Source organism: Jaculus jaculus, chromosome 4, assembly GCF_020740685.1.
Source record: "Jaculus jaculus isolate mJacJac1 chromosome 4, mJacJac1.mat.Y.cur, whole genome shotgun sequence".
NCBI lineage: Eukaryota > Metazoa > Chordata > Mammalia > Rodentia > Dipodidae > Jaculus > Jaculus jaculus.
In genome coordinates this window covers 193,557-219,442 of record NC_059105.1, presented here as the reverse complement: position 1 = coordinate 219,442, position 25,886 = coordinate 193,557, and the positions used below count along the sequence as shown (strand labels likewise).

At 45.3% G+C, this 25,886-nt stretch overlaps 1 protein-coding gene across 2 annotated transcripts; it reads left to right on the top strand.

Annotated features, from left to right (window-relative positions):
- The first annotated feature begins 711 nt into the window (after positions 1-711).
- Positions 712-25,294, top strand: Ing5 (inhibitor of growth family member 5). Of its 2 annotated transcripts, none has more exons than XM_004667803.3 (8): positions 712-787; positions 2,410-2,481; positions 11,683-11,849; positions 13,685-13,796; positions 13,946-14,039; positions 20,836-20,971; positions 21,057-21,118; positions 23,709-25,294. In XM_004667803.3, exons 1-8 carry the CDS (start codon positions 751-753, stop codon positions 23,749-23,751), a joined length of 723 nt encoding a protein of 240 aa, XP_004667860.1. In that variant the 5' UTR covers positions 712-750; the 3' UTR covers positions 23,752-25,294. The 2 variants fall into 2 exon arrangements, with proteins under 2 accessions (XP_004667860.1, XP_045003396.1); XM_045147461.1 differs by lacking the exon at positions 712-787 and adding an exon at positions 1,108-1,168.
- Positions 25,295-25,886: the final 592 nt, after the last annotated feature.

Sequence of the window (25,886 nt, the reverse complement as noted above, 5' to 3'; positions counted from 1 at the left end):
GTCCCAGATAATTGGTGAGTTTTAGCAAAGGCGGTTCAGCGCGATGGAAGAATTGTGGGGCCTGGCGAGTCAGAGCCGTGAGGACACTGCACAAAGCTCGGACCCAAAAGAATCACCCTTAATGCCACCACCGAACATTCTATTTGACCCTTTCCTGGTATTTCTGCAGGCTTCTCAGTGTGAACAGTTTTGTCTTGGTGTCATACAGCCACAAAGGAACTGACATGTCGGGGACCGGTCCAGCATCCAGATCCAGTGAGGGTGCGCCCCTCTAGGCGAAACAGCAACAAATAAGCGCCAACAGGAACCTAGGCGGGAGGAGGGGAGAGGGGGACACGGTCTTCCTGGAAAGCGCCACGCAGCCGCTGAATCAGCGATCAGGCCGCTCGAGACCGCCTGAGCGGCAGAGCCAGGAGTGGAACCAGCGGGCCGACCACGCGACAGCAGACGGACAGCCGGAGCCTGGGGCGCGAGCAGCAGCCGCAAGAGGAAGCCACACGGGCCGGGCGGCGCTGCAAGCTGCTACCGCAAGACACCTCGGGGCCTCGGTAGAAAGCCGCGGGCAAGGACCAGCCCCTCAAAGCCGACTCGCCGGCTGCCGGAAGTCTAGAGGCGGGTTCCACCGCGACCGCCCTCTTCGCCGGCCAATCGGTGAGCGCGGCTCATGAATAGTGAGCGCGCGGCACCGCCCCGCCCCTCGTCCGCGGCGCCGCCTGCCCGCGCAGACCCCGGAACGCGGCCGCGGCGAAGATGGCGACCGCCATGTACTTGGAGCACTATCTGGACAGTAAGCGACCGGGCTGCGTCGCTGCCCGCGTGAGCCCGCGCTGCTGCCGCGCCACTCACGTTGCGGTCTGCGTGAGGCTCCCGGGGCTCGAGCGCGGGCGAGGACGGCTAGTAGGGGCGGCGGGGACGCGCCGACGGGGCGGGGCGGGGCTGCGGGAGGGCCGGCGCGGGGCGCGGTGCGGGCTCCCGCCACCTCGGGCGCGCCAATTCCAGGTGCGTCATGGCGGGGGAGGGGCTTGCGACGAGTCCCCGCCCCACCCCCTTTGACTCCGCCTTTTCCTCCCAGACCCTGACCCAAGCCCGCCTCCTACCTAGGCCCCGCCCGCCAGGTCGCTCAGGAGGCGTGGCCCCTGCGTCGGTTCCAGGCCGGGGTATAGCACCTGTACGTGGTGCCCCTTTTCGTGCTCAGCTGTGCTGACAGCGTGTGCCAGCCGAGGGAGTGCGAGTCCAGGGAGGGTGTGCATTTTTCGCGGGAATTTGTGCTGTTACCGCTGGGCCTGCCCAAAGTGGCAAGACTCAGGAATAACGGGGTTGAAATCCCAGGGAGTCCTTGTTCCACTTACAGGTGGCAAGAGGGGGTCTCCAAACTAGGAGGATGATTATTTTCAGCACAGAGGTGGAAACAAAGCCCCGTAGAGGGAGGTGTGACCCAACACTTGCCAAAGGGACACCAGTTTTGCTTTTCTGCTTTGCTTTTCCTGCTGAGCCTAAGGAGTGGGACCCCCGCCCCCCGTGGTCCTTCCTTATCCTGCTGTCCACCTGTGGGCGTCCTGATGTGGATTTAAGGGGGCTCCTGTGTGATCTGGGCACCTTGTCATGTATGGGGCATGGGTAGGAGTCCCACCTCTAAGGTTTGTTAATAAATGTAGGTTAGGAGCGCACAGGAGTAGAGGCTCTAGGTCCAGGGGAAGACATATTTGGCTGCTAGGACCAGAGAACTATAGGCTGTGTGTGGGAATGACCACAAGCTTGAAACAACAGATTTGTAAGAACCTATTTAGGCCTAAAATGAAGACCATAGCTATAGTGAGTAGACCTCTTACAGGTGTAGAGGTAGAGGTCATCTGGATTAGGGCTGTAATACAGACAGGAAAGCAGTGAGTTCCTTAGTGGCACCAGTTGTATTTCCAGTGTTCTGTAGCCCTGTGTAGTCAGGGGCTACTGTTTTGGGCTGTGCAGAGAGAGCATTTATTTATACCAGGTTCCCCAGGACAGCTTGGTCTCCAGTACCTGGTGCAGTAGATTTAAGCACAAAGTTGGAGAGATCATGGATGACTAAGGTTCTGGCTTGAGCCTTGGACGATGTTGTTCACCAAGGGATGTAATCCAGGGATGAGAAGTGAGGCTCATGGGAAGAGTTACTGCTGTTTAGCCTGTCTGCTTCTGTTGGGGGCTGTTCCTACATTTCCCTTTTAAAGTCTAGCTGTTGGTGCTTCTGAAGCATGCCAGCCTGTTGTCAGCACAGTTTGGTACCTGCCTCTAAAAAAAAGGACTTAACTCCTTTGGTTCCCAAATCTGAACAGAAACAAACGATGAAACAGGTTAGCTGTTGCAGGCTTTGGATGTAAAGACTTGGAGGCAGATTCTGTTCTGCGAAATACAGGATTTCCATGTCCCTTTCAGGCATCGAAAACCTTCCCTGTGAACTTCAGAGGAACTTCCAGCTAATGCGAGAACTGGACCAAAGGACAGAAGGTGAGTGCAGAGCTTGGTTCTGAGGTGGGAGAGGATTATGGGACAACAGAGGGCTTTGAGGGGACTTGGTGTAGCTCTAATCAGGTATTGCATGGTGTCTTGGAAGAGGTTCCAGCACTTTTGAAACAGGGTCTCTCTGTACTCCAGGCTGGACTGGAATTCGGATGCTCTGTCTCAGCCTTCCAAGGGCAAGGAGTTAGAGCAGCATTGGTACTTTTAAAACAGTGTATTGTTTCTTGGGTTCTTACTTATCTTCATGTTACATCTTCTTAAGCTTTGTCCTTTTTAGTGAGAATATTTGTTGCCATTCTCCTTTAAAATTTTTCTATTTATAAAGCTGGTGTGGTGGTGCATATTATCCCAGCACTTGGGAGGCAGATATAGTAGGATCCTAAGACTACAGGGTGAATTCTAGGTCAGCCTGGGCTAGAGTGGTAAGACCCTACCTAAAAACAAAACAAAACAAAACAAAACAAAACAAAACAAAACAAAACAAAACAAAACAAAAAACTTATATTTTAGCCATATGTGGTGGTGCACACCTTTAATCCCAGCCCTTGGGAGGCAGAGGTAGGAGGATTGCTGTGAGTTTGAGGCCACCCTGGGACTACAGAGTGAGTTCCAGGTCAGCCTGGGCTAAAGTAAGACATACCTCATAACTGCCCTGTCAGCTAGGGCAATGGCTGAGTGATTAACGGCACTTGCTTGCAAAGTCTGCTGTCCCAGGTTCATTACCCCAGGATCCATGTAAAGCCCAATGCACAAAGCAGCCCATTCTCTCTCTCTATTTTAAATAAATGAATAAAAATATTAAAAATCAAAACAGCCAGACATGGTGGGGCATGCCTTTAGTCCTAGCACTTGGGAGACCGAGGTAGGAGGATTGCTGTGAGTTTGAGGCCACCCTGAGACTGCAGAGTGAATTCCAGGTCAGCCTGGGCTAGAGCAAGACCCTACATTTAAAAGACAAAACAAAAACAAGAAACCCTGCTATATCACGTCCTGTGTTTACATGACTTTTATTTTATTTTATTTTATTTTTTATTTTAATTTTAATTTTTTTTTTTTTGTTTTTTGAGGTAGGGTCTCACTCTAGCCCAGGCTGACCTGGAATTCACTATAGAGTCTCAGGGTGGCCTCAAACTCATGGCAATCCTACCTCTGCCTCCCGAGTGGCTGGGATTAAAGGTGTGCGCCAACATGCCCGGCTCTTACATGACTTTTAAAAAATATACATATACATACATACATACACACACACACACACACACACATACACACACACACATATGTTTTTAGCCCTGCTTCTCATGCACATGTCTAGATGTCAAAGGACAACTAACAGGTGCCTGTACTTGCCTTCCAGCTTTTTTGAGGCAAGGTCTGTCATTATTCTTTGTGTGCCTGTGTTCCTGAACCTAGCCGGCAAACCCAAAAGCTTCCAGGAAATTCTCCTGTCTCTACCTCCCTTCCCACCATAGTAAAGTGCCACCATGTCTGGCTTTTATGTGGGTTCTGATTATCCAAATTTAGGTGTTCACATTTGCACAGCAAGTGATTTCTCCACCAAGCCATCTCCCTAACCCTAGGTTTGTGTGTGTGTGTGTGTGTGTGTGTGCATGTTCATGTTTGCAAATGTGGGCACACATGTGCCATGGCATTCCTGTGGAGGTTAAGGGATAACCTAGGATATTGTTCTTTGTCTTCTACCTTATTTGCTGATCTCCTCTTGTTCACTGCTGCTAGCTGCCTCCCAAACTTAGGGTGGGATTCTTGCCTTTTTTTTTTTTTTTTTTTTTTTTTTTGTTTTTCGAGGTAGGGTCTCACTCTAGCCCAGGCTGACCTGGAATTTACTATGTAGTCTCAGGGTGGCCTTGAGCTCATGGAGATTCTCCTACCTCTGCCTTCCGAGTGCTGGGATTAAAGGCGTGTGTCACCACACCCTGCTTTTTTCTTTTTCTCAATTTTTTAAAAATTTGTTTACTTTTTAAGTTTTTTTTTCAATTTTAATTTAATTTAATTTTTTTCTTTTCACAATTTTTATTAACATTTTCCATGATTATAAAAAATATCCCATGATAATACTCTCCCCCCCTTACTTCCCCCTTTGAAATTCCATTCTCCATCATATCCCCTCCCCATCTCAATCAGTTTCTTTTATTTTGATGTCATGATATTTTTCTCCTCTTATGATGGTCTTTTGTATGTAGTATCAGTTATGGTGAGGTCATGGATATGCAGGCCATTTTGTGTCTGGAGGAGCATGTTGTAAGGAGTCCTACCCTTCCTTTGGCTCTTACATTCTTCCCGCCACCTCTTCCACATTAGACCCTGAGCCGTGGAAGGTGTGATCGAGATGTTAGTCAGTACTCCAGTCACTTCTTTCCAGCACCATGATACCTTCTGAGTCATCCCAAGGTCACTGCCATCTGAAAAGAGAAGATTCTCTACCCAAAGTGAGAGTAGCATTAATATAAGGGTATAAATATTAAGAGAAGTGCTTACTGGGCAGCTTGATAATCATAGTATATACATTTTTCCAGACATCAGCAGATGTTATACCCCTAGGGCTCATGACTACCCCTGTTTTAAGTTTTCAGTATCAGGGATGTATTCCCCCCCATGGAGCGGGCCTCCAGTCCAATTGGAGGGCAGTTGGTTTCCACCATGACAGATGTGCCAGTATTGCACCCGTTGGCTCATTTGGCCTGGCTGGCCAATTATAAGTTTTGCAGTGTCCACTTTTGAGTATCTTCACTGGTGGTATCTCTTTCTCCCACTGAATACATGTAGAATGGCTTCTTCCAGCTTTCTGTCAGCTGGTCTACATGGAGGAGGTTATCAGCTCAGTTCCAGCAGGATTTCTCAGTGGCCTTGCAGCCCAAGTATGTGGAGTCTTCAGCAATAGGGTCTTACCGTCTATTCCTGGTGGGAAACCAAGGGCTGGCTTTTTATTTTTTAAGGTACTTAGTTATTTATTCTTATTTGAGATAGAGAGAAAGAGAGTGAATGGGCATACCAGGGCCTCTAGCTACTGCAAATGGACTCCAGCTTGTGCATCTGGCTTATGTGGGACTTGGAGAATCGAACCTGGGTTCTTAGGCTTTGCAGGCAAGCACCTTAACTGTTAAGCCTTCTCTCTGCCTGATTTTACTATTTTTGCCTCCCATCCTGCCTCAGGCACATGCTAAGATTACAGATGCTCACACTCCTTTGATTGGCTTTATGTATCCAAAACTCAGATAGTCATGCTGGCAAATGCTTTATGTACTGAGGTATCTCCCCAGTCTGAGTAACGTTTTTATTTTAAAAAATATATTTTAGGGCTGGAGAGGTGGCTTAGCGGTTAAGCAGTTGCCTGTGAAGCCTAAGGACCCCGGTTCAAGGCTTGCTTCACAAGGGTGCACATTAGCCAGATGCACAAGGGGTGTACACATCTGGAGGCCCTGGCTCACCCATTCTCTCTCTTTCTCTCTCTTGTCTGTCTCTCTCAAATAAATAAAAATAAAAAATATTTAAAAAAATATATTTTATTAGCAGGGCGTGGTGGTGCATGTCTTTAATCCCAGCACTCGGAGGCAGAGGTAGGAGGAACACCATGAGTTTGAGGCCACCCAGGGACTATAGAGTGAATTCCAGGTCAGCTTGGGCTAGAGTGAGTCCCTATGTTGGAAAAACCAAATAAAAAAATATGTGTGTGTGTGTGTGTGTGTGTGTGTGTGTATACACACATACACATACATACATACATACATTTGAGAGTGGGGGAGGGGAAGAGGCAGAGAGAGAGAGAATGGTTGCACTTGGGCCTCTAGCCAGTGCAAGCACACTCCAGAGTCATGCTCTATGTAGTGCATCTGCCTTTACGTGGGTACTGGGAAATTGAACACTGTCCTTAGGCTTTGCAGGCAAGAGCCTTAACTGCTGAGCTGTCTTTGCAGCCCTAACTCTTTTTCTTGGAGTTATTTATTGCTTTGTATTCTCCCCTGTGCCCCCACCCACCTGAGGTTCTCCCATTTCCTGGCTGTCCAATGGGATTGTCTCTGCTTTCCCTCCCATCTTTGTCTCAGTATTTCTGGGCCTCCTGTGCAGTTAGTGCCCTGGAATTTTCTGGTGATTACCCTTCACCCTCTTTTTGGCGTACTCTTTGGATTCAAAACACCCCTGCTCCCCACCGAGGTAGGGTCTCACTCTAGCTCAGGCTGACCTGGAATTCACTGTCATTTCAGGGTGGCCTTTGAACTCACAGCCATCCTACCTCTGTCTCCGATCCTCCTACCTCTGCCTCCTGAGTGCTGGGATGAAAGGCATGCGCCATCATGCCTAGCCCAAAACATCCTTTAAAAAAATTTAATTTAGGCTGGGCATGGTGGTACATGCCTTCATCCTAGCACTTGGGAAGCAGAGGTAGGAGGGTTGCTGTTAGTTTGAGGCCAGCCTGAGACAACATAATGAATTTCAGTTCAGCCTAGGTAGAGGAAGACCCTACGTCAAACCCCCCAAAAATTAATTTAGCTGAGTGTGGTGTCGCATGCCTTTAATCCCAGCACTGGGTAGGGAGAGAGAGGAGGATTGCTGTGAGTTCGAGGCCACCCTGAGACTACATAGTGATTTCCATGTTAGTCTGGGCTAGAGTGAGACCCTCCCTTAAAAAACCAAAAGCAAGAAAAGAAAAAATTAATTTATTTTGTGTGGTGTATGTCCTTTTTTTTTTTTTTTGGTTTTTCGAGGGAGGGTTTCACTATAGCCCAGTCTGACCTGGAATTCACTATGGAGTCTCAGGGTGGTCTCAAACTCATGGCAATCCTCCTATCTCTGCCTCCCGAGTGCTGGGATTGAAGGTGAGCACCACCACACCCAGGTGTATGCCTTCTCTTTAAGTTTACTTTTTATGTGTGTAGTGTACATACACTTGGATATGTATGCACAGGTGTGCACGTAGGTGTGTGTGGAGGCCAGAGGTTGACATTGGTGTCTTACTTTATTGTCTCCATGTTCCTTTTTTTATTAAAAAAAAAACTTTTTATTTTGAGAGTGAGAGAGAGAAGCAGGCAAATAAAATGAGAGAATGGTCATGCCAGGGTCTCCAACCACTGCTGATGAACTCCAGATGTATGTGCCACCTTGGCATCTGGCCTTACATAGGTACTGGGAAGCCATACTTGGGTCCTTAGGCTTTGCAGGCAAGCACCTGAACTGTTAATCCATCTCTCCATAATGCTTTTTTTTTTGTTTTGTTTTTGTTTTTTTTGAGGTAGGGTCTCACTCTAGCCCAGGCTGACCTGGAATTCACTATGTAGTTTCAGGGTGGCCTTGAACTCAGAGCAATCCACCTACCTTTGCCTCCCAAGTGCTGGGATTAAAGGCGTGCAACACCACACCTGGCTTTTTTTTTTTTTTATGCGAGAGCATGAGAGTGGGAACAAGAGTGAAGAGAGAATTGGCATGCCAGGGTCTGTAGCCACTGTAATCTAACTCCAGATGCTTGTGCCACCTAGTGTGCATGTGTGACCTTGCGTATTTGTATCACCTTGTGTCTGGCTTACATGCGACCTGGAAAGTTGAACATGGGTCCTTAGGTTTCATAGGCAAGTGCCTTAACTGCTAATCCATCTCTCCAGCCCTCCATATTATTTTTTTGATACAAGGTCTCTTAATTAAACCCAGAACTCACTAGACAAGTAGGCAGCAAACTCCAGAGACCCTCCTGTCTCCACCTCTCCAGTGCTGGGATTATAGGTGTATGTTACTGTACCTGGCATGTTATGTAGGTGCTAGAGATCTGAACTCAGATCCTTATTGCTTGTTCAGGTTTCATTAGGACATTTATATACATATACATACCTCTTCTTTTTTTCTTTCCCAAGGTAATGTCTTGCTTTAGCCTAGGCTGACCTGGAACTCACTATGTAGTTTCAGGCTAGCCTTAAATTCATAGCAATCCTTCTACCTCTGCCTCCTGAGTGCTGGAATTAAAGGTGTACACCACCATTCCTGGCAGAAAGAGAGAGTGAGAGAACAGAAGAATGGGTGCACCAGGGCCTCTTCCTGCTGCAAATGAACTCCAGGTGCATACACCACTTTGTGCATCTGGTGACTGGGGAATTGAACTACAGTTGTTAGGCTTTGTGGTAAGTGCTTTAATTGCTGATCTATCCATCTTTCCAGTCCCATGTCCTCCTTTTATTTTTTTTTTAATAAAAAGGAATTATTTTATTTATTTGAGAGAGAGAAACAGAAATAGGCAGGTAGAGAGAGAGAGAGAATGGGCATACCAGGGCCTCTAGCCACTGCAAATGAACTCCAGATGTGTGTGCCCCCTTGTACATCTGGTTCATGTGGGTCCTGGGGAGTGGAACCTGGGTCCTTTGGCTTTTCAAGCAAGCACCTTAACCATTAAGCTATCTCTCCAGCCCATGTCCTCCTTTTTTTGAAAAAAAATTGTGTGCGTGTGTGCACACACACATAAGCCAGGCTTTCTTGCTGCTATAAATACTTGGCTTTTTATGTGGGTGGCTGTGGAGTTGAACCTGGTCTGGCAGGCTTGGCAAACAAGCACATTCAATCACTGAGCCATCTCACTAGCCCTACAACCTCTTTTATTATTATTATTTTTTCTTCTTTCTTTCCCAGGCAGGGTTTTGCTCTAGCCCATGCTGACCTTAAATTATTCACTATTGTAGTCTCAGAGTGGTTTTGAACTCAAGGCAATCTTCCTACCTCTGCCTCCCAAGTGCTGGGGGATTAAAGGCATGGGCCACCACACCCAGCTTCTTTAAAAAAATAAATAAATAAAAGGCTGGAGAGATGGCTTAGTGGTTAAGGTGCTTGCCTGTAAAGCCTAAGAACCCAGGGTCAGTTGTCCAGGTCACCTGTAAGCCAGATGCATATGGTGGCACATGCATCTGGAGTTCTTTTGCAGTGGCTAGAGGCCCTAGTGCACCCATTCTGGCCTGCTCTCTCTCTGTGTGTCCTTAATAAATAAATTTTAAAAATCAGGAAAAAAAATTATTTTTTATAAAGAGGGTTCTACCTCATCCCTGCCCTAATTCTGCTGAGGGTCATCTTCAGTGGGGCTATTAATAATCTACTTTTTCTTAATTTTTTCCTTTTGTGAAGCTATTCCTCTCATAACTTTTTTTTAAAACTTTTTTTTTTGTTACTTTTATTTATTTGAGAGCAACAGACAGAGAAAGAGGCAGATAGAGAGAATAGGCGTGCCAGGGCCTCCAGCCATTGCAAATGTACTCCAGACACGTGCACCCCCTTGTGCATCTGGCTAACATGGGTCCTGGGGAATCGAGCCTCGAACCAGGGTCCTTGCACTTCACAGGCAAGCACTTAACCGCTAAGCCATCTCTCCAGCCCTCTCATAACTTCTTGAACAAAGGACTAGGTAAATTTTACCTGGGAGATGCATTTTGGTGACACTGCACATGTAAAAAAGCATTCGTTGCAGCTTCCCTATTTTATTGATGTTTAGCTGGGTGTGTAATTCTATGCTGATGATTCCTTTTTCTCAAAATGTTGGGTATATTATAATCTCACTGTCTCCCAGCTTCCATGTTACTGTTCAGAAATCTGATGCTGTTTGGATTACCAATCCTTTGATCATATGTTTCCTTTTTCTCCCTTCTAAGAAACTTGGTATGTTCTCTTTATCCTTGAGATTTTAAGTGTCATGAAGACATGTTTTGGTGTGGAAAACTGCTCATTGGAAGCACTGTGATTTCTACTTATGGCAGTATCCTAGGAGTGGAGAGACTTTCTTATAAATAGGACAGATGGGCTGGAGAGATGGTTTAGCATTTAAGGCATTTGCCAGCAAAACCAAAGGATCCTGATTTGATTCTCCAGAACCCACATAAGCCAGATGCACAAGTGGGCTCATGCATTTGCAGTTTGTTTGCAGTGGCTGGAGGCCCTGGTGTGCCCATTCTCCCCCCCTCCCATCTTTCTCTCTCTTAAGTAAATATGGCAGACACTTAGACATGGGCATCAAATGATTGTATATTTGTCCATAGATACCATTAGGTAAACCTTCCTGTTACCACTTTCTAGATAGACTACAATTCTGGTGTGTGGAAGCTCCATGGCTCCTTCCCTCATCCCTGGGTTAGTAGTAACCTTCCTCACTTGAAATATCAGTGTCCCTCTTCTTAGCAAGAGGTAAAAGTCATACCTGTTTGCTCTTGGTTTTAATGAAAGCATATAAGATGTTTTTGGGGGGCTGGAGAGATGGCTTAGCAGTTAAGCCTGTGAAGCTTAAGGACCTTGGTTCGAGGCTTGATTCCCCAGGACCCACGTAAGCCAGATGCACGAGGGGCGCACGCATCTGGAGTTTGTTTGCAGTGGCTAGAAGACCTGGCGCACCCATTCTTTCCCTCCCTCCCTCCCTCTCTCTCTGCCTCTTTGTCACTCTCAAATAAATAAATAAAAATAATAAACCAAAAAAATTTTTTTAAGAAAGTTTTTTTTTTTTTGTGCTTTGCTTTTTTGTTTGCTGTTACTTTCTGTGATATTAATTTACAGGGTTTTGTGCCACTGTACTGATTCCTTGTGTTACTGAGTGGTATTCTCTGGTGTGGGTGAAGCACATCTTACCAGTCTTACTGTGTGTTAGATGTTTGGATTATTTACTGTTTTCTTCTATAATGAGTGTCTTCTCATGTATATCCTGGTGCCCAAGTGCCCAGCTCTGTCTTGAGTATATGACTAAAACGTCTTAGACAAGGTGAATGCACAGTTTATTATGAGGAGAGTCAGAGAGCACTTTAACTACTTGCTTGACAATACCTAAGTTGGGCTTGGCCTGAGAACCTGATTGCCATACTATAAAGCACTCACTAGCATGGCCAGACACTTGAATGTATGTTAGTACCTGTTGCCACCAGTTGGGAGTGTCAGACTTTGTTGTTGTTGTTGTTTTTAATATTAAAATTTTTAAATTTATTTATTAGAGAGAATGAGAATGAATACACCAGGGCCTCTAGCCACTGCAAATGAACTCCAGATGCATGTACCACATGTGCATCTGGCTTATGTGGGTTCTGGGGAATAGAACCTAGGTCCTTAGGGTTCACAGGTAAGCACCTTAACTGCTAAGCCATCTCTCCAGCCCCTCAGACTTTGCTTACTGCCACTTTGGTGACATACAGTGAGTTTTGTGTAGGGCTAGAGTCTCATCTGTCTTTCCATCAGATAAGAAAGCAGAGATTGACATTCTGGCTGCAGAATACATCTCCACGGTGAAGACTCTTTCTCCAGACCAGCGTGTGGAGCACCTACAGAAGATTCAGAGTGCCTATAGCAAGTGTAAGGAATACAGCGATGACAAGGTGCAGCTGGCCATGCAGACCTATGAAATGGTAAGATGTATAGTAATGGGGCCCTCACTTCTCCTTTCCCATACCATAAAAGGGAACAATAGAAACTTGTGTCTAGGGTGGATATTTGGAGCATCATGGAGTGATGATTCTAAAAGGAAGATTCACTGGGGCTGTCTTAGTTAACTTTTCATTGCTGCAACAAGATACCTGACAAAAACTATTTTAAGGGAGGAAGGGTTTATTTCAGCTCATGTTTCCAGATTACATTTCATAATGGCAGGGAAGGCATGGTGGTAGGGTTTGAGGCAGCTTGTCACATCCAGCCAACAGTCAGGAAGCAGAGCATGATGAATGCTAATGCTCAGCCAGTTCTCTCCTTTTTAAAAAAATTATTCATTTATAATTAACTAATTAATTTGCAAGCAGAGAGAGGGAGAGAGAAGAACTGGGCACACAAGCCTCTAGCCATTGCAAATGTACTCCAGATGTATGTGCCACTTTGTGCAGGTAGCTTTACATGAGTACTGGAGAACCAACCCCAGTTGTTTGTTTTATAGGCAAATGCCTTAGCCACTGAATCATCTCTTCAGCCCCAGTTCTCTCCTTTAAAATTTTTTTTATTTTATTTTAGAGCAACAGACAGAGAGAAAGAGGCAGAGAGAGAGAGAGAGAGAATGGGTGCGCCAGGGCCTCCAGCCATTGCAAATGAACTCTAGACACGTGCGCCCCCTTGTGCATCTGGCTAACATGGGTCCTGGGGAATTGAGCCTCAAACCAGCTCCTTAGGCTTCATAGGCAAGCGCTTAACTGCTAAGCCATCTCTCCAGCCCCAGTTCTCTCCTTTTTTTTTTTTTTTTTTTTAATTTTTTTTATTTTTCAAGGTAAGGTCTCACTACAGCCCAGGCTGACCTGGAATTCACTATGTAGTCTCAGGGTGGCCTCGAACTCGTGGCAATCTTCCTACCTCTGCCTCCCGAGTGCTGGGATTAAAGGCATGAGCCACAGTTCTCTCCTTTTTATTCAGTCTAGGACCCTAGCCCATGAAATGGTGCTGCTTACAGTTAAGGTGTGTCTTCCCACCTTAATTAACCTGATCAAGATAATGCTTCACAAACATACTCAAAGGCTATCATGAGCTATATAATACCTCACAGGTGATTCTAGGTCCTATCAATTTGACAATCAATAGAAATCATTACTGGAGCCTTCACCTGGGCCCGCTCCTGTGCTTTTGTTTTCTGGGCCTTTTTGTTTTTCTGTTTTTTCAAGGTAGAGTCTCACTTTATCCCAGGCTGACCTGACACTCACTCTGTGGTCTCAGGTTAACCTTGAACTCACAGTGGTCCTCCTTCCTCTGCCTTCTGAGTGCTGGGATTAAAGGTGTGTGCCATCAAACTTGGCTTCTAGGCTCTTTATGTTTTTGGTTGGAAAGGCTTTGTAGTTTTGTGTGCTAGTGTGTGCATGCATGTGTGAATTCCATGAAGTGGATGTGGAAGTCAGAGGAGAACCGTGGTGTTAGTTCTTGTCCTCCACCTTGCTTAAGGCAGGGTCTCTTGTTGTTTGCTGTTATATTTGCCAGGCTAGCTGGCCTGTGAGCTCCCAGAGACTCCTGTTTCTGCCTCCTATCTTGCTGTAGGCATATTGGGATTGTAGATGTTGGTGCTACTGCATCTGTTCTGGGGAACCAGAACTCAGGTACTCACTTGTGTGTCAAGTGCTTCATGCACTGAGCCATATCCCTAGGCCCTATTTTATTTTATTTTGTGATACTGGGTATCTAGTCCAGTATATTCTAGGAAAGTGCTGTACCACTACAGAGCTATATTCCTAGCCCTCTTTTTACTTAAGTTAGACTTTTAAGTGTCCTTTTGCAGGTGGACAAACACATCCGAAGGCTTGATGCTGACCTGGCACGCTTTGAGGCTGACCTGAAGGACAAGATGGACGGCAGTGACTTTGAAAGTACTGGAGCACGAGGCTTGAAAAGCAAGTCTGCTGATGTTCTCTTTATTGGTTAACTGGGATTTGGAAGACTTTTCTCTAAGTGTTAGGAACTTGTTATAAATGTATTTGGGTGAATCTTGTCCTGCTTTAGTGAATCTTGTGAAAATAATGTGGTTTCTTTGTTTTTTCAGAAAGTCGGAGTCAGAAAGAAAAAAGAAGTTCCCGGGGTAGAGGCAGGAGGACATCAGAAGAGGATACTCCAAAGAAAAAGAAGCACAAAGCTGGGTAAGGGATTTTCTGCTCTCTTTTTCCAAGGTAGTGTTTGTTGAAGAAGTAGAAACAGCAGGGAGAGCTCCTCCCAATCTAGGGAGCTCTGGTTCTTGGTGCTTTGTACACACTGAGCCTGCCCAGGCTCACAGTAGCCTTTGTTTCCTCATACCCATAGTTGCCAGAGACCCAGGTAAGCTACCCAGGTCTGAGAACCAATGTTCTAGGCAGTAACATACCCCTCCTCTGAACTTCTGTCTGTGCCTCCCTTAGTGACAGGAAAATAGTGAGTCCTTACTGACAATGCTGTGTAGGCTACTCTAAGAAGCTGGATTTGAATGTCTTATAGATTGATGTGTATTTTGCACTACTAATTGTTAAATTGTGTGGCTGCATTTAGTGGCTGTACATGTCATTCACCAAAGACATTGTGATGCTGTTTTTGTTCTCCCCCTCCCCCAAGGTAGGGTTTCACTTTAGCCCAGGCTGACCTGGAATTCACTATGTAGTCTCAGGGTGGCCTTGAACTCATAGCAGTCCTCCTACCTCTGCCTCCCAGGAACTGGGATTAAAGGTGTGCACCACCACATCCAGCTGTGCTGCTGCTTTACTGAAGTGATGCATGGACTTGAGAGAGGATGGTACAATGCTGTGAGGCCTCTAGTTATGGTTCTGACAGTTCTGGGAGAGAGTGGACCAAAAAAAAAAAATCTGATTATTGAACCTGGTGTTTAGTGCTAGCCATGTTCTTCAAAAACAATTTTTTATTTTTATTACTATTATATTTTTTGAAATAGTTTTTCTATGTAACGTAGACAAGGCTTGTCCTGAGCTTGTCCTGATCATCTAGCCTCCTCCTTTTTTTTTTTTTTTTTTTTTTTTGGTTTATCGAGGTAGGGTCTCACTCTAGCCCAGGCTGACGTGAAATTCACTAGCTGACCTGAAATTCACTATGTAGTCTCAGCGTGGCCTCGAACTCATGGCAATCCTCCTACCTCTGCCTCCTGAGTGCTGGGATTACAGGTGGATACCACTATTTTTTTCTAAGTTCATTTTAAACCTTTGTAAAGAGGTTTATTTATTTATTTATTTGATGCATGGCCTTTATTCCAGGGTTAATTCCAACTCTTTGTACTTGAGTGCTGGGATTATAGGCATGAACCACCATGTCTGGTTTATACAGCATTAAGAATCAAACCCAGGGCTTCATGTATGCTAGGCAAGCATTCTACCAACTTAGCGACATCCCCTAACCTACTAGATTTTGTCCTTTTTTTTTTTTTTTTTTTTTTTGACGTAGGGTCTCACTGTAGCCTAAGCTGACCTGGAATTCACTTTGTAGTCTCAGGCTGGTCTCGAACTCATAACCAATCTTCCTACCTCTGCCTCCCAAGTGCTGGGATTAAAGGTATGTGCATGTCCAGCCTAGTTTTTTTTAAATTTTTTTTGTTTATTTTTATTTATTTATTTGAGATCGACAGACAGAGAGAGAGGGAGAGAGAGAGAATGGTTGCGCCAAGGCCTCCAGCCACTGCAAACGAACTCCAGAGGCGTGCGCCCCCTTGTGCATCTGGCTAACGTGGGTCCTGGGGAATTGAGCCTCGAACCTTAGGCTTCATAGGCAAGTGCTTAGGCTTCATAGGCAAGTGCTTAACTGCTATGCCATCTGTCCAGCCCCTAGTTTTTTTTTTTAATATTTTATTTTAATTTACTTATTTGACAGAGAGAGAGGGAGATTTTTTTTTTTTTTTATGAGAATGATGTGCTACCTACTGCACTAATGTAATGAGGCACCTAGTTTTTTTAAAAATTTTTTTTATTGGTGTGTGTGCATATGGTAAGGTCTTTTGCTGAGTTATATGGGTACTGGGGAATTGAACCTGAGCCACTAGGGTTTGTAAGCATATGCCATTAACTGCTAGGTTATCTCTTCACCCTCTCCCAGTTTTTTTTTTTTTTTTTTTTTTTTCTTTTTGGTGGTTTTTTATGAGGTAGGATCTCATTATAGCTCAAGGCTGACCTGGAATTCACGCCTCAAGCTCATGGCAATCCTCCTACCTCTGCCTCCCAAGTGCTGGGATTAAAGGTGTGTGCCACCACGCCCAGCACTCTTCCAGTATTTTTTGTTTGTCTTAAATGTTTATTATTTATTTATTTGAGAGAGACAAAAAGAGAATGGGTACACCAGGGCTTTTGCTACTGTAAACAAATTCCAGATGAATGTGCCACTTCATGCATAACTTTACATTGGTACTAGGCAATTGAACCCAGGCCAGCAGTTTTTTTTTTTTTTTTTTTTTTTTGAGGTAGGGTCTTGCTCTATTCAGGCTGACTTGGAATTCATTATATAGTCTCAGGATGGCCTCAAACTCATGGCGATCCACCTACCTCTGCCTCCCAGGTGCTGGGATTAAAGGCATGCGCCACCACGTCCGGCAGGCCAGCAGTTTTTATAAGCAAGTACCTTTAACTGCCTCCCCAACCTGGGTTTTTTTTTTTTTTTTTTTTTTTGGTTGTTGTTTTATGTTTTGAGGTAGGGTCTAACTCTTGCTCAGGCTGACCTGGAATTCACTCTGTAGTCTCAGGGTAGCCTTGAACTCATGGCAATCCTCCTACTTCAGCTTTTGGAATGCTGGGATTAAAGGCATGTACCATCAGGCTGGACTATTTTGTTGTTTTATTTTTATTTATTTTTACTTTATTTATTTATTGGAAAGGGAAAAAAAGAAGCAAACAGAGAAAGAATGGCTGTACCAGGGCCTTCAGCCACTGCAAACGAGCTCCAGATACAGAAGCCACCTTGTGCATCTGGCTTACGTAGGCCCTGGGGAAATGAACCTAGGTCCTTTGGCTTTGCAGGCAAGTGTCTTAATTGCTAAGCCACCTCTCCAGCCCTGGTTTGCAATTGAACTGGGGTAGTTAGGCTTTGTAGGCAAGTGCCTTAACTGCTGAGCCATCTCTCCAGCCCTTCCAGTCCCTAATTTAATTAGTTAATTAATTTTATTTTATTTTTGGTTTTTCAAGGTAGGGTCTCACTCTAGCCCAAGCTAACCTGGAATTCACTATGTAGTCTCAGGGTTGCCTGGATTTCATGGTGATTCTCCTACCACTGCCTTCCAAGTGCTGGGATTGAAGGTGTGCGCCACCACGCCTGGCTATTTTTAAAATACTTATTTAATAGAGAGAGAGTTTGTGTGAGTGAGTATGGGTACTCATGCTAATTAACTCCAGACACATGCACCAGTTTGTGCATCTGACTTTACATGGGTACTAGGGAGTTGAGTCAGGGGCTGGCAGGCTTTGGTTTAACCTTTAACCACTGAGCCATCTCCCCAGCTCCCCCTTTAAATATTATTTATTATTTATTTTCATAGAGAGCGAGGGACAAAACATGAATTCATGCCAAGGCCTCTTGCTACTACAAATTCCAGGTGCATTCATCATTTTGTGCATCTGGCTTTATGTGTGTACTGGGGAACTGAACCCTGGGCCGGCAGACTTTGTAAGTAAGTGCCATCTCCAGCCATCCCAGTAGTTTTTTAAAAAAATGTTTATTTATTTATAAAAATTGTTTATTTATTTGGGGGGGAGGGAAGAAAAGAGGGAGGGTGAGAATGGGTATGGGTGCACCAGGTCCTCTGACCACTGCAAACAAACTCAAAATGCATGTGTCACCTTGTGCATCTGGCTTACATGGACACAGGGGAATTGAACCTGGGTCCTTAGGCTTTGCAGGCAAGCACCTTAACCATTAAGCTATCATTCCAGCCTCTTCCCCCTTTTTTTCCCCCTTAAAGGGTTGCAGACTGTGTTGTCTCTGTTGTGACTATTCTACTGTCCTATTTTAGATTAAGGACATACGTAGGAAATATGTAGATGAAAACCAAGTATAGTTGCTCATACCTGTAATCTTAGTATTAGGGATGCTGAGGCAGGAAGATTGGGCCAGCCTAGGTACAATGGGAGATCCTATTTCAAACTCCCCACAGCTAAACTCCCTGAACCAAGGAAATATGTAGATGAACCTTGTTCATAGAAATGGGCAGCTGCCTCTGGGCCTGTTTTGCCAACACTGCTGGGGTATTCTCTTCTCCAGGGTTGATTTGCCTGTTTCTAAGCAGTAGCCTTTCTAGGGATTCTTCTGAATGTCTTGGTGTGCGATGACATTTCCTTATTCTGGAGTGGCCCATCAGGGTTATCAGAGAGTTGCTGCATTCCCAGCTCCCTGTGTTCTTAGCCTGGCCTTGCCCATGCTCACATGCACACTAATTGCTGAATTTTTTAACCTAAAACTGAAGGGGATCTTTTTGCAGATATCTGGAGCACTTCTGTTTGTAGCTTCTTCTTAGTACCCTGCCTCAAATCCCAAGAAAGCTCTGCCACCCTGAACTTTAGGGATTTTCCCTATAGTTGAGCAGGATACTCATAGTGGCTTGATATTGGAAGTACCTTCAGGTAGAAAACCCAGAGGCTGGTGGTGTCATCTTGTATACTTGCTCTCAGAATCACAACCACATGCACCTTTGTTCTAGCTTCTTAGTATAGTTGTTTTGTGTTTTGTCCAATTTTCCTTTAGGACCTGTTGTCCTAGTACAGCCAGAAGTGGAAGTCAGTTTACTCTCTCTCGATCTCTCTCTCTCTCTCTCTCTCTTTTTTTTTGGTTTGTTTTGAAGTAAGGTCTCACTCTAGCTCAGGCTAACCTAGATTTCACTATGTAGTCTCAGGGTGGCCTCGAACTCATGGTGATCCTACTTCTGCCTCCTGAGTGCTGGGATTAAAGGCGTGTGCTGCCACTCCTGGCTCAAAGTGACTTGGAATTCACTATGTAGTCTCAGAGTGGCCTCAAACTTACGGTGACCCTTCTACGTCTACCTCCCAAGTGCTGGGATTAAAGGCATGCAACGTCATGCCCAGCTCCACCTCCAATTCTTTAAGTGCTAGGATTACAGGCATGTATTACTGTGCCCAGTTTATATAGTTCTGGGGATTGAAACCAGGGCTTCTTGCATGGTAGGCAGGCACTCTACCAACTGAACTGAACTGAGCCACAGCCCCAGTCAGTCTCCACTTTGGTTTTTCGTTTTGTTTTTGTTTTTTTTGGTTTTTCAAGGTAGGGTCTCACTTTAGCTCAGGCTGACCTGGAATTCTCTATGTAGTCTCAGGATGGCCTGGAACTCATGGTGATCCTCCTTCCTCTGCTTCCTGAGTGCTGGGATTAAAGGTGTGTGCCACCATGCCTGGCTTCGTTTTTTTTTTTTAATTTATTTGTTTTTTGAGTTAGAGTCTCACTGTAGTGTAGGTTGGGTTCCATATCACCACCACCAATTTTTTTTCTTCTAAGATATTTTATTTATTTATCTGAGAAAGAGAGGGGGAGCAAGAGAGAATGGGTATGCCAGGGCTTCCAGCAACTGCAGACCAACTCCAGATGCATGCACTACTTTGTGTATCTGGCTTATATAGGTACTAGGGAATTGAAATTGGGTCCTTAAGCTTCACAGGCAAGCAACTTAATCATTAAGCCAACTCTTCAACTCCCAATGTTTTTAATCTTTGCTGTTTTATCTTTATTTTTATTGGTAAATTCCATAATTGTAAACAATATCCCGTGGTAATTCCCTCCCTCTCCTTACTTTCCCCTTTGAAATTCCATTCTCCATCATATCCCCCCTCTCAATCAGTCTCTCTTTCATTCTGATGTCATGATCTTTTCCTCCTATTATGATGGTCTTGTGTAGGTAATGTCAGGCACTGTGAGGTCATGGATATTCAGGCCATTTTGTGTCTGGAGGAGCACATTGTAAGGAGTCCTACCCTTCCTTTGGCTCTTACATTCTTTCCGCCACCTCTTCCACAATGGACCCTGGCATGCCCATTCATTCCCTCTCTCTTTCTCTTTGTATTTGCAAATAAATAAATTCAATGTTTGGTTTTTTTTATAAGTTTTTTTGAAATAGGGTCTCTCTAGCCCAGGCTGACCTGGAATTCACTGTGTAGTCTCAGGCTGGCCTTGAGCTCCTGGTGATCCTCCTACCTCTTCCTCCTGAGTGCTGGGATTAAAGGCATGCATCACCACTCCCAGCTAAAATATTTGTTTTAGAAAAGACATTTTTTGTGATACAGACTTCAAAGAGATAAGCAAGCAGCAGCTTGGATTTATCATCAGCAGGGGAGAGACTTGAGCTTCAGAAATCCCTTTGTGTTGGACCAGAATGTGGATGGATATGATACACCCTCTCCTGCATCAATTACAAAATCCTGGGGAACATTTAGAGGGATGCAGAGACAAAGGGCCAGGGGGACATATTCTTAAACCTACCAGGAGATGGCATGAGGCTAGAGAAGAAGGACCAGAGAGAGGATCAGCCTTGTCCTGGTGGAAGGGTCTGCCCCCAGCAGACAAGAAGAGCTGTTGTTGTATGATGAGTAATGGCAGCGTGGACTCTTGGCTCCCATGTGCCTGCTGCTCAATACTGCTGTCCTAGTTCTTGTGGCTAATGATAGTCTAGGGAAATTGCTTCAGTTGATAGCTTGTTTCCATCATTACATACTTTCTTACTATAAATTCCTGGGAGAGTATTTATTGGCTGGAAGGATTTTTAAGTTTTTAAAAACATGCCTCAGTAGCAGGCATTGGGAATGTCTTCTGGTTCTAGTAACAAGGAAAGTTTATGAATAATTTCATTGTAGATTCTCTCCATTCATTCATCTTCAGTTTTAGGGCAAGAGAGCCTTGGGGCCTTGGTGTGATCCTTGGCCTGCTCTTGCCTCCTTCCTGTTGCCATGTGGTCAGTGGTACCTGCCTTTTTCTCAGGTCTGAGTTCAACGATAGCATTCTGTCTGTTCATCCCTCTGATGTGCTGGACATGCCTGTGGATCCAAATGAGCCTACGTACTGCCTGTGCCACCAGGTGTCCTATGGAGAGATGATCGGCTGTGACAATCCAGATGTGAGTGCACTGGCATGGATTTTGTAGGGATGGTGGGGGTATCAGCCTTTTTATTTATCATGCAGATTCTTCCCTTGCTTTGCAGTGTCCCATTGAGTGGTTTCACTTTGCCTGTGTGGATCTCACCACGAAGCCCAAAGGAAAGTGGTCAGTATGGGGTGCCTACCTGCTTGCTCCTGCTTGTTGGCTTCTGTTGGCCCTGCCCCAAGATTGCTAGGAGCTGGGCTGGCATTACATGTATTACCCTGCTGCAGCCTTGGGCAAGCCTGACTGGCATTCTCGGCCTGGCTATGTGTCCCAGTGTTGCTCTAATACTGGCTTTGGCTGGGGATGGGGTGGAGGTGAACTTGCAGAGAGATGTCTGCTGTCCAGCTTACCTGGGACATTATTATTAGGTTTATATATTTATACTGCTCTCTCTTGAAGAAGGACCGTTGGGTTCCCCCTCCACCATCCTGTTGTGCTGGAGATGGAACTCAGGGCATTCATTGCATGCTAGGCAAGTGCTCTACCATTGATCATGCCCCTCTTCCACATCCTCCATCTGGTTCTGAGTGAGGTAGAAGTAATTTTAAAATGAAGATTAGAAATAAAGATTCTTTTTTGGTTTTTGGCTTTTTGAGGTAGGGTCCCACTCTGGCCCAGGCTGAACTGGAATTCACTATGGAGTCTCAGGGTGGCCTCGAACTCATGGCAATCCTCCTACCTCTGCCTCCTGAGTGCTAGGATTACAGACATGCGCCACCACGCCCAGTTTAGAAATAAAGATTATTGTCACTAGGGAAATGCTGGGAATGGTGAAGATCATTGGGAGTAGCTGTGAAACCTGGGTATTGGCTGGGGTGTCCCTGCTGAGGGATTCTTATCTAGCCAGGGGGTGTAGGAGGCTTAAGTATTCTTGTCTCCATCTTGTCTCTGGTCAGCAGCAGTAACTAGTCAAGATATTCCCAAGATTTCATTTGAATAAAAAAAAACTGCTTTCTCTCTCTTTCTTCCTCTCTCTGCAAGTAAATAAATAATATATATATATATATTTGTTATTTTTATTTATTTATTTATTTGAGAGTGAAGACACAGAGAGAAAGAGGCAGATAGAGAGAGGGAGAGAGAATGGGCATGCCAGGGCTTCCAGCCACTGCAAATGAACTCCAGATGCGTGTGCCCCCTTGTGCATCTGGCTAATGTGGGTCCTGGGGAGTCAAGCCTCAAACCAGGGTCCTTAGGCTTCATAGGCAAGCGCTTAACCACTAAGCCATCTCTCCAGCCCACAATATATTTTTTAAAAAGGACTGGAGAAATGGCCCACTGGTTAAGGCACTTCCCTGAAAAGCCTAACAACCTGGGTTTAATTCCCCAATATCCATGTAAACCCAGATGCACAAAGTGGCACATGTATCTGGAATTTATGTGCAGTGGCTAGAGGTCCTGGCATACCCATTCTCTCTCTCTCCTTTCAAATAAATAAAAAATATATTAAAAATAATTTTGAAGACCTGTGCTAAAATTAGGTTACATGTTCTTAAAATGAAGTATAGCCCTCTTCACTAAGAGCACTCAGAGCATATCATAGTAACATGCTTGCTGTGTAGATCAGCCAGGGGCCAGTGAGAGAGTCACCTGAAAAAAGTGGGATAGATCCTCTGTTGCAAGGCTCCTGGTCAGCTCACTGGTGTATGATGTTGAGCAGATGACTTCACACTGTACCTCACCTGGTGTATATCCAAGAAGAGGTGTAGCAGTTTCTTTGGCTGCACCCATGTATTGTGAGGTGGTGCTGGGCAGTGGCTGTAGTGGGCATATGAGAGCAGGCACTTGTGTGCATGGCTTTGCTAATGGATGTCAGTTTCTGAGCTTAAGAATGAATGGGAGAGAAAGAGGAGGCAGTGTAAAGTGGGGATGACATGGGAGGGAAGTGTGACTTTGAGTTGGGTTTGGACATGGTGAGTTGTTTATAGGATTTCTAGGTGGGAAAGTATGGTAGCAGTGGGAAGGTCAGCAGGTCAGCCAGTGTAGACCTCAGAGCCTGGCAAGTAAGTGCACATTGTTCTAAACCCTGTGCTGGACAAAGGGGCTGGGTAGGTGGGAGGGGTGGAGGTTCTAAAATGGGCTTCCTTCTGCTCAGAGGGACCTGCAGCTTCCAACTGCCACATCACTGTAGTGCAGGCCTAGTGCTTGGAGCTTGGTATAGAGTGTGGTAGGAAGTGACATCAGCTATCATATGAAGGAGCTGCCTCCCACATGGAGAACATACAAGAGTGTCCCTTTGCACATGCTATAGTCTAGATGTGTCTAAGAATACGTGTCTGAGACTCCGAGGCATGCTTGACCAAGAGCACTAAGGCCCTTGTGAGCCATGGAAGCTCAAGACCCTAATGTAGCAAAACTGATTTCCATAGGCTTGACAGGTCTGTGTGTGCTGGTCCTTAGCACATCCAACCTCCCAGACATGCCTTCCACTAGCCAGCTAAATATGTGTCACCTCCACTATTGGCACAGTGACTCTATCTAATGACCAGCCTTAACAATTTTATGAGGCTGTGCTCTTGGGCATCTGTCAGCTTCAGACATGTATAGGACAGCGTTTCACATGTCAGCCTTTCCTAGCTGAAAGACTATATCCCTGCTGTGTTTGTATAGCCTCCTCTGGTGCTGACCCACCAGAGTCTAGCTACCCTGAGAGATGTACTTGCTGGCAAAAACAATATAGAAGGCTGATCCCTGGGTCTTTCTTTCACAGGTTCTGTCCACGATGTGTTCAGGAAAAGAGGAAGAAGAAGTAAGGAAGAGGCTGTATGCCAGATTGAAGAGCAAGTTAATATATTTCTTCACTTGTTGCAATATTTTCTATCATTTTAAAACTACCTTATTTTGACTGATATTTAATAACTCATTGGCCAGTTGTAATTTTGGATTTCCTAAAACAAGAAGCTGCTGCACCCTGTTTGCATAAAGCAGTCTCACAGGTACTTGCCACAGCACTGGGCTCAGCAGCACCTGAACAGCCTGGGGTGAGTGTGATCTTGGGCTGTAGACATAGCACATAGTGCAGGGTGGACACATTTTTAACCTTGTATACTGCCACCACTTTGTGACCAGAGGGTCAACCTCGTGTCCATAGGCAGTTTTCGTCGGAGCACAGTGTTGCCTGCTGTCATCCCGTGTTCTCCTCTGACCCTGACTGGAGACTGTGAACTCTTGGCCAAGATACTTCTGGAAGGGACTGGTGGCTCTTCCCAGGAGGAAGTGTCCTCTGCTTCATTGTGCACAGCCTTTTCAGTGGGAACTTCCAGTCCTGGGAATTCACCTTCCACCTGCCTTGGACTGTCAGTTACCACAACCAGCACTGCCAAAGCAGCAGCCTGACAGCTGGGCTGAGGTTCCACTTCTATGGGAGTTATTGACATTTTTTTACTGTGAAGATGAAATTATTGTAATAGCATGAAGGTTGTGGGTCTGTGTGTCTGTGAATTGAGTCTGTCTACTAGGAGCTGGTTTTAGAACTCTGTTTATGTTGCATACTACTAGACCAGCAGCTTACACCCAAGGGGACGACAATTATGTGATTGATTTGTGAGTTTGTGTGCCCAAGGGTAGTTCTGAAATGAAGATAGGAAACTAGAATATACTTTGTTTAGTCAGCCTTCAAACCAATGTTGAACCATCTTTTTGGAAATAGTTGTGGGGAAATGCATACCTCTCAAGATGCATGTGGTGGCTCCTCAAGTGTGGCAGAACTCTGAGATCTTCCTTCCATTCAGAAATCCTCTGGTACATAGTCAAGTGTGTCAGGCTCTGCAAGAACCTAGGGTGTCCCACTTTTCAGTGGAGGGAAGGAAATAAGGTAGAAGATCCTGCATCTGCCCCACACCAGTCCATACCTTACATATCAGTTCTTGTTTATAAAGGATGCTGAGGACCTCCAGGGACATTAAAGGATGGGGTTAACTTCTGTGATTCTTAATGGCTCTGAGCCTGTGCAGGGTGCTACCACAAGGCCCAGACTTGGGGAGGGAGCAAGCCAGGGGTAACTTCTTGGGCTCATGCCACAGGGAGTGAATTGGTCTGTGCTCTTTCAGGTGACTGTAGCTGGTAGACAGCTGTTCTAGCTTGTATCCATTAGGTCTCCAGGCCAGAAAGAGTTTTGAAAGTGCTGGTTCTTTTCTGCAATTCAAAGGGAAAGGGCTGCTCCTCAAGGCTAGAGAAAGGCTAGTATCCTTCCTCAGGTTCATAGATTATAGATACATTTTCATAACTTGGCCTTTTGTTGATACAGGTATTTAAAAATTGTAAAGAATAAGTCATGGAAAGTTTTTTTTTTTCTTTTTCTCTTTTTTTTTTTTTTTTTTTTTCCCCGAGGTAGGGTCTCACTCTAGCCCAGGCTGACCTGGAATTCACTATGTAGTTTTCAGGCTAGCCTCGAACTCAAAGCGATCCTCATACCTCTGTCTCCCAAGTGCTGGGATTAAAGGCATGTACCACCATGCCTGGCTCTTTCTCTTTCTTTTCTTGCTTTTTTTTGGGGGGGGGGTGGAGACAGGGTCTTATGTATCCAAGACTCCCCTCCAGCTCACTAGTAGTCAGAGATGCCCTTGAACTCCTTTCTGCCTCAGACCTTCTCTCTCCTTCCCCTCTCTCTTTCCCTCTTCCCTCTCTTTCTTTTGCAGTGATGGGAATCAAACCCATGAATTCATGCATGCTTCTTTTTTTTCCCCCTCTTTTGTTTTTGGATACCAGGTCTCACTGTATATTCTAGACTAGCTATGAACTTCCAAGTTCTCCTGCCCCAGCCTTGCTATACTGGGATTATAGCTGTGTACTATGATGCTGGGTTTATTTTACAATCTCTCTAAACACAGGAAGTTAGTAATCAGTTTCTGCCTGATAATACCTTAGAAGCTGATTTGAAACCTGTGAT

Coding starts and splice junctions, on each gene's coding strand:
- Ing5 (XM_004667803.3), top strand. CDS start 751: ATGGCGACCGCCATGTACTTGGAGCACTATCTGGACA. Junction 2,482..11,682: donor ACTGGACCAAAGGACAGAAG/GTGAGTGCAGAG, acceptor TCTTTCCATCAG/ATAAGAAAGCAGAGATTGAC. Junction 14,040..20,835: donor AAAAAGAAGCACAAAGCTGG/GTAAGGGATTTT, acceptor CCTTTTTCTCAG/GTCTGAGTTCAACGATAGCA.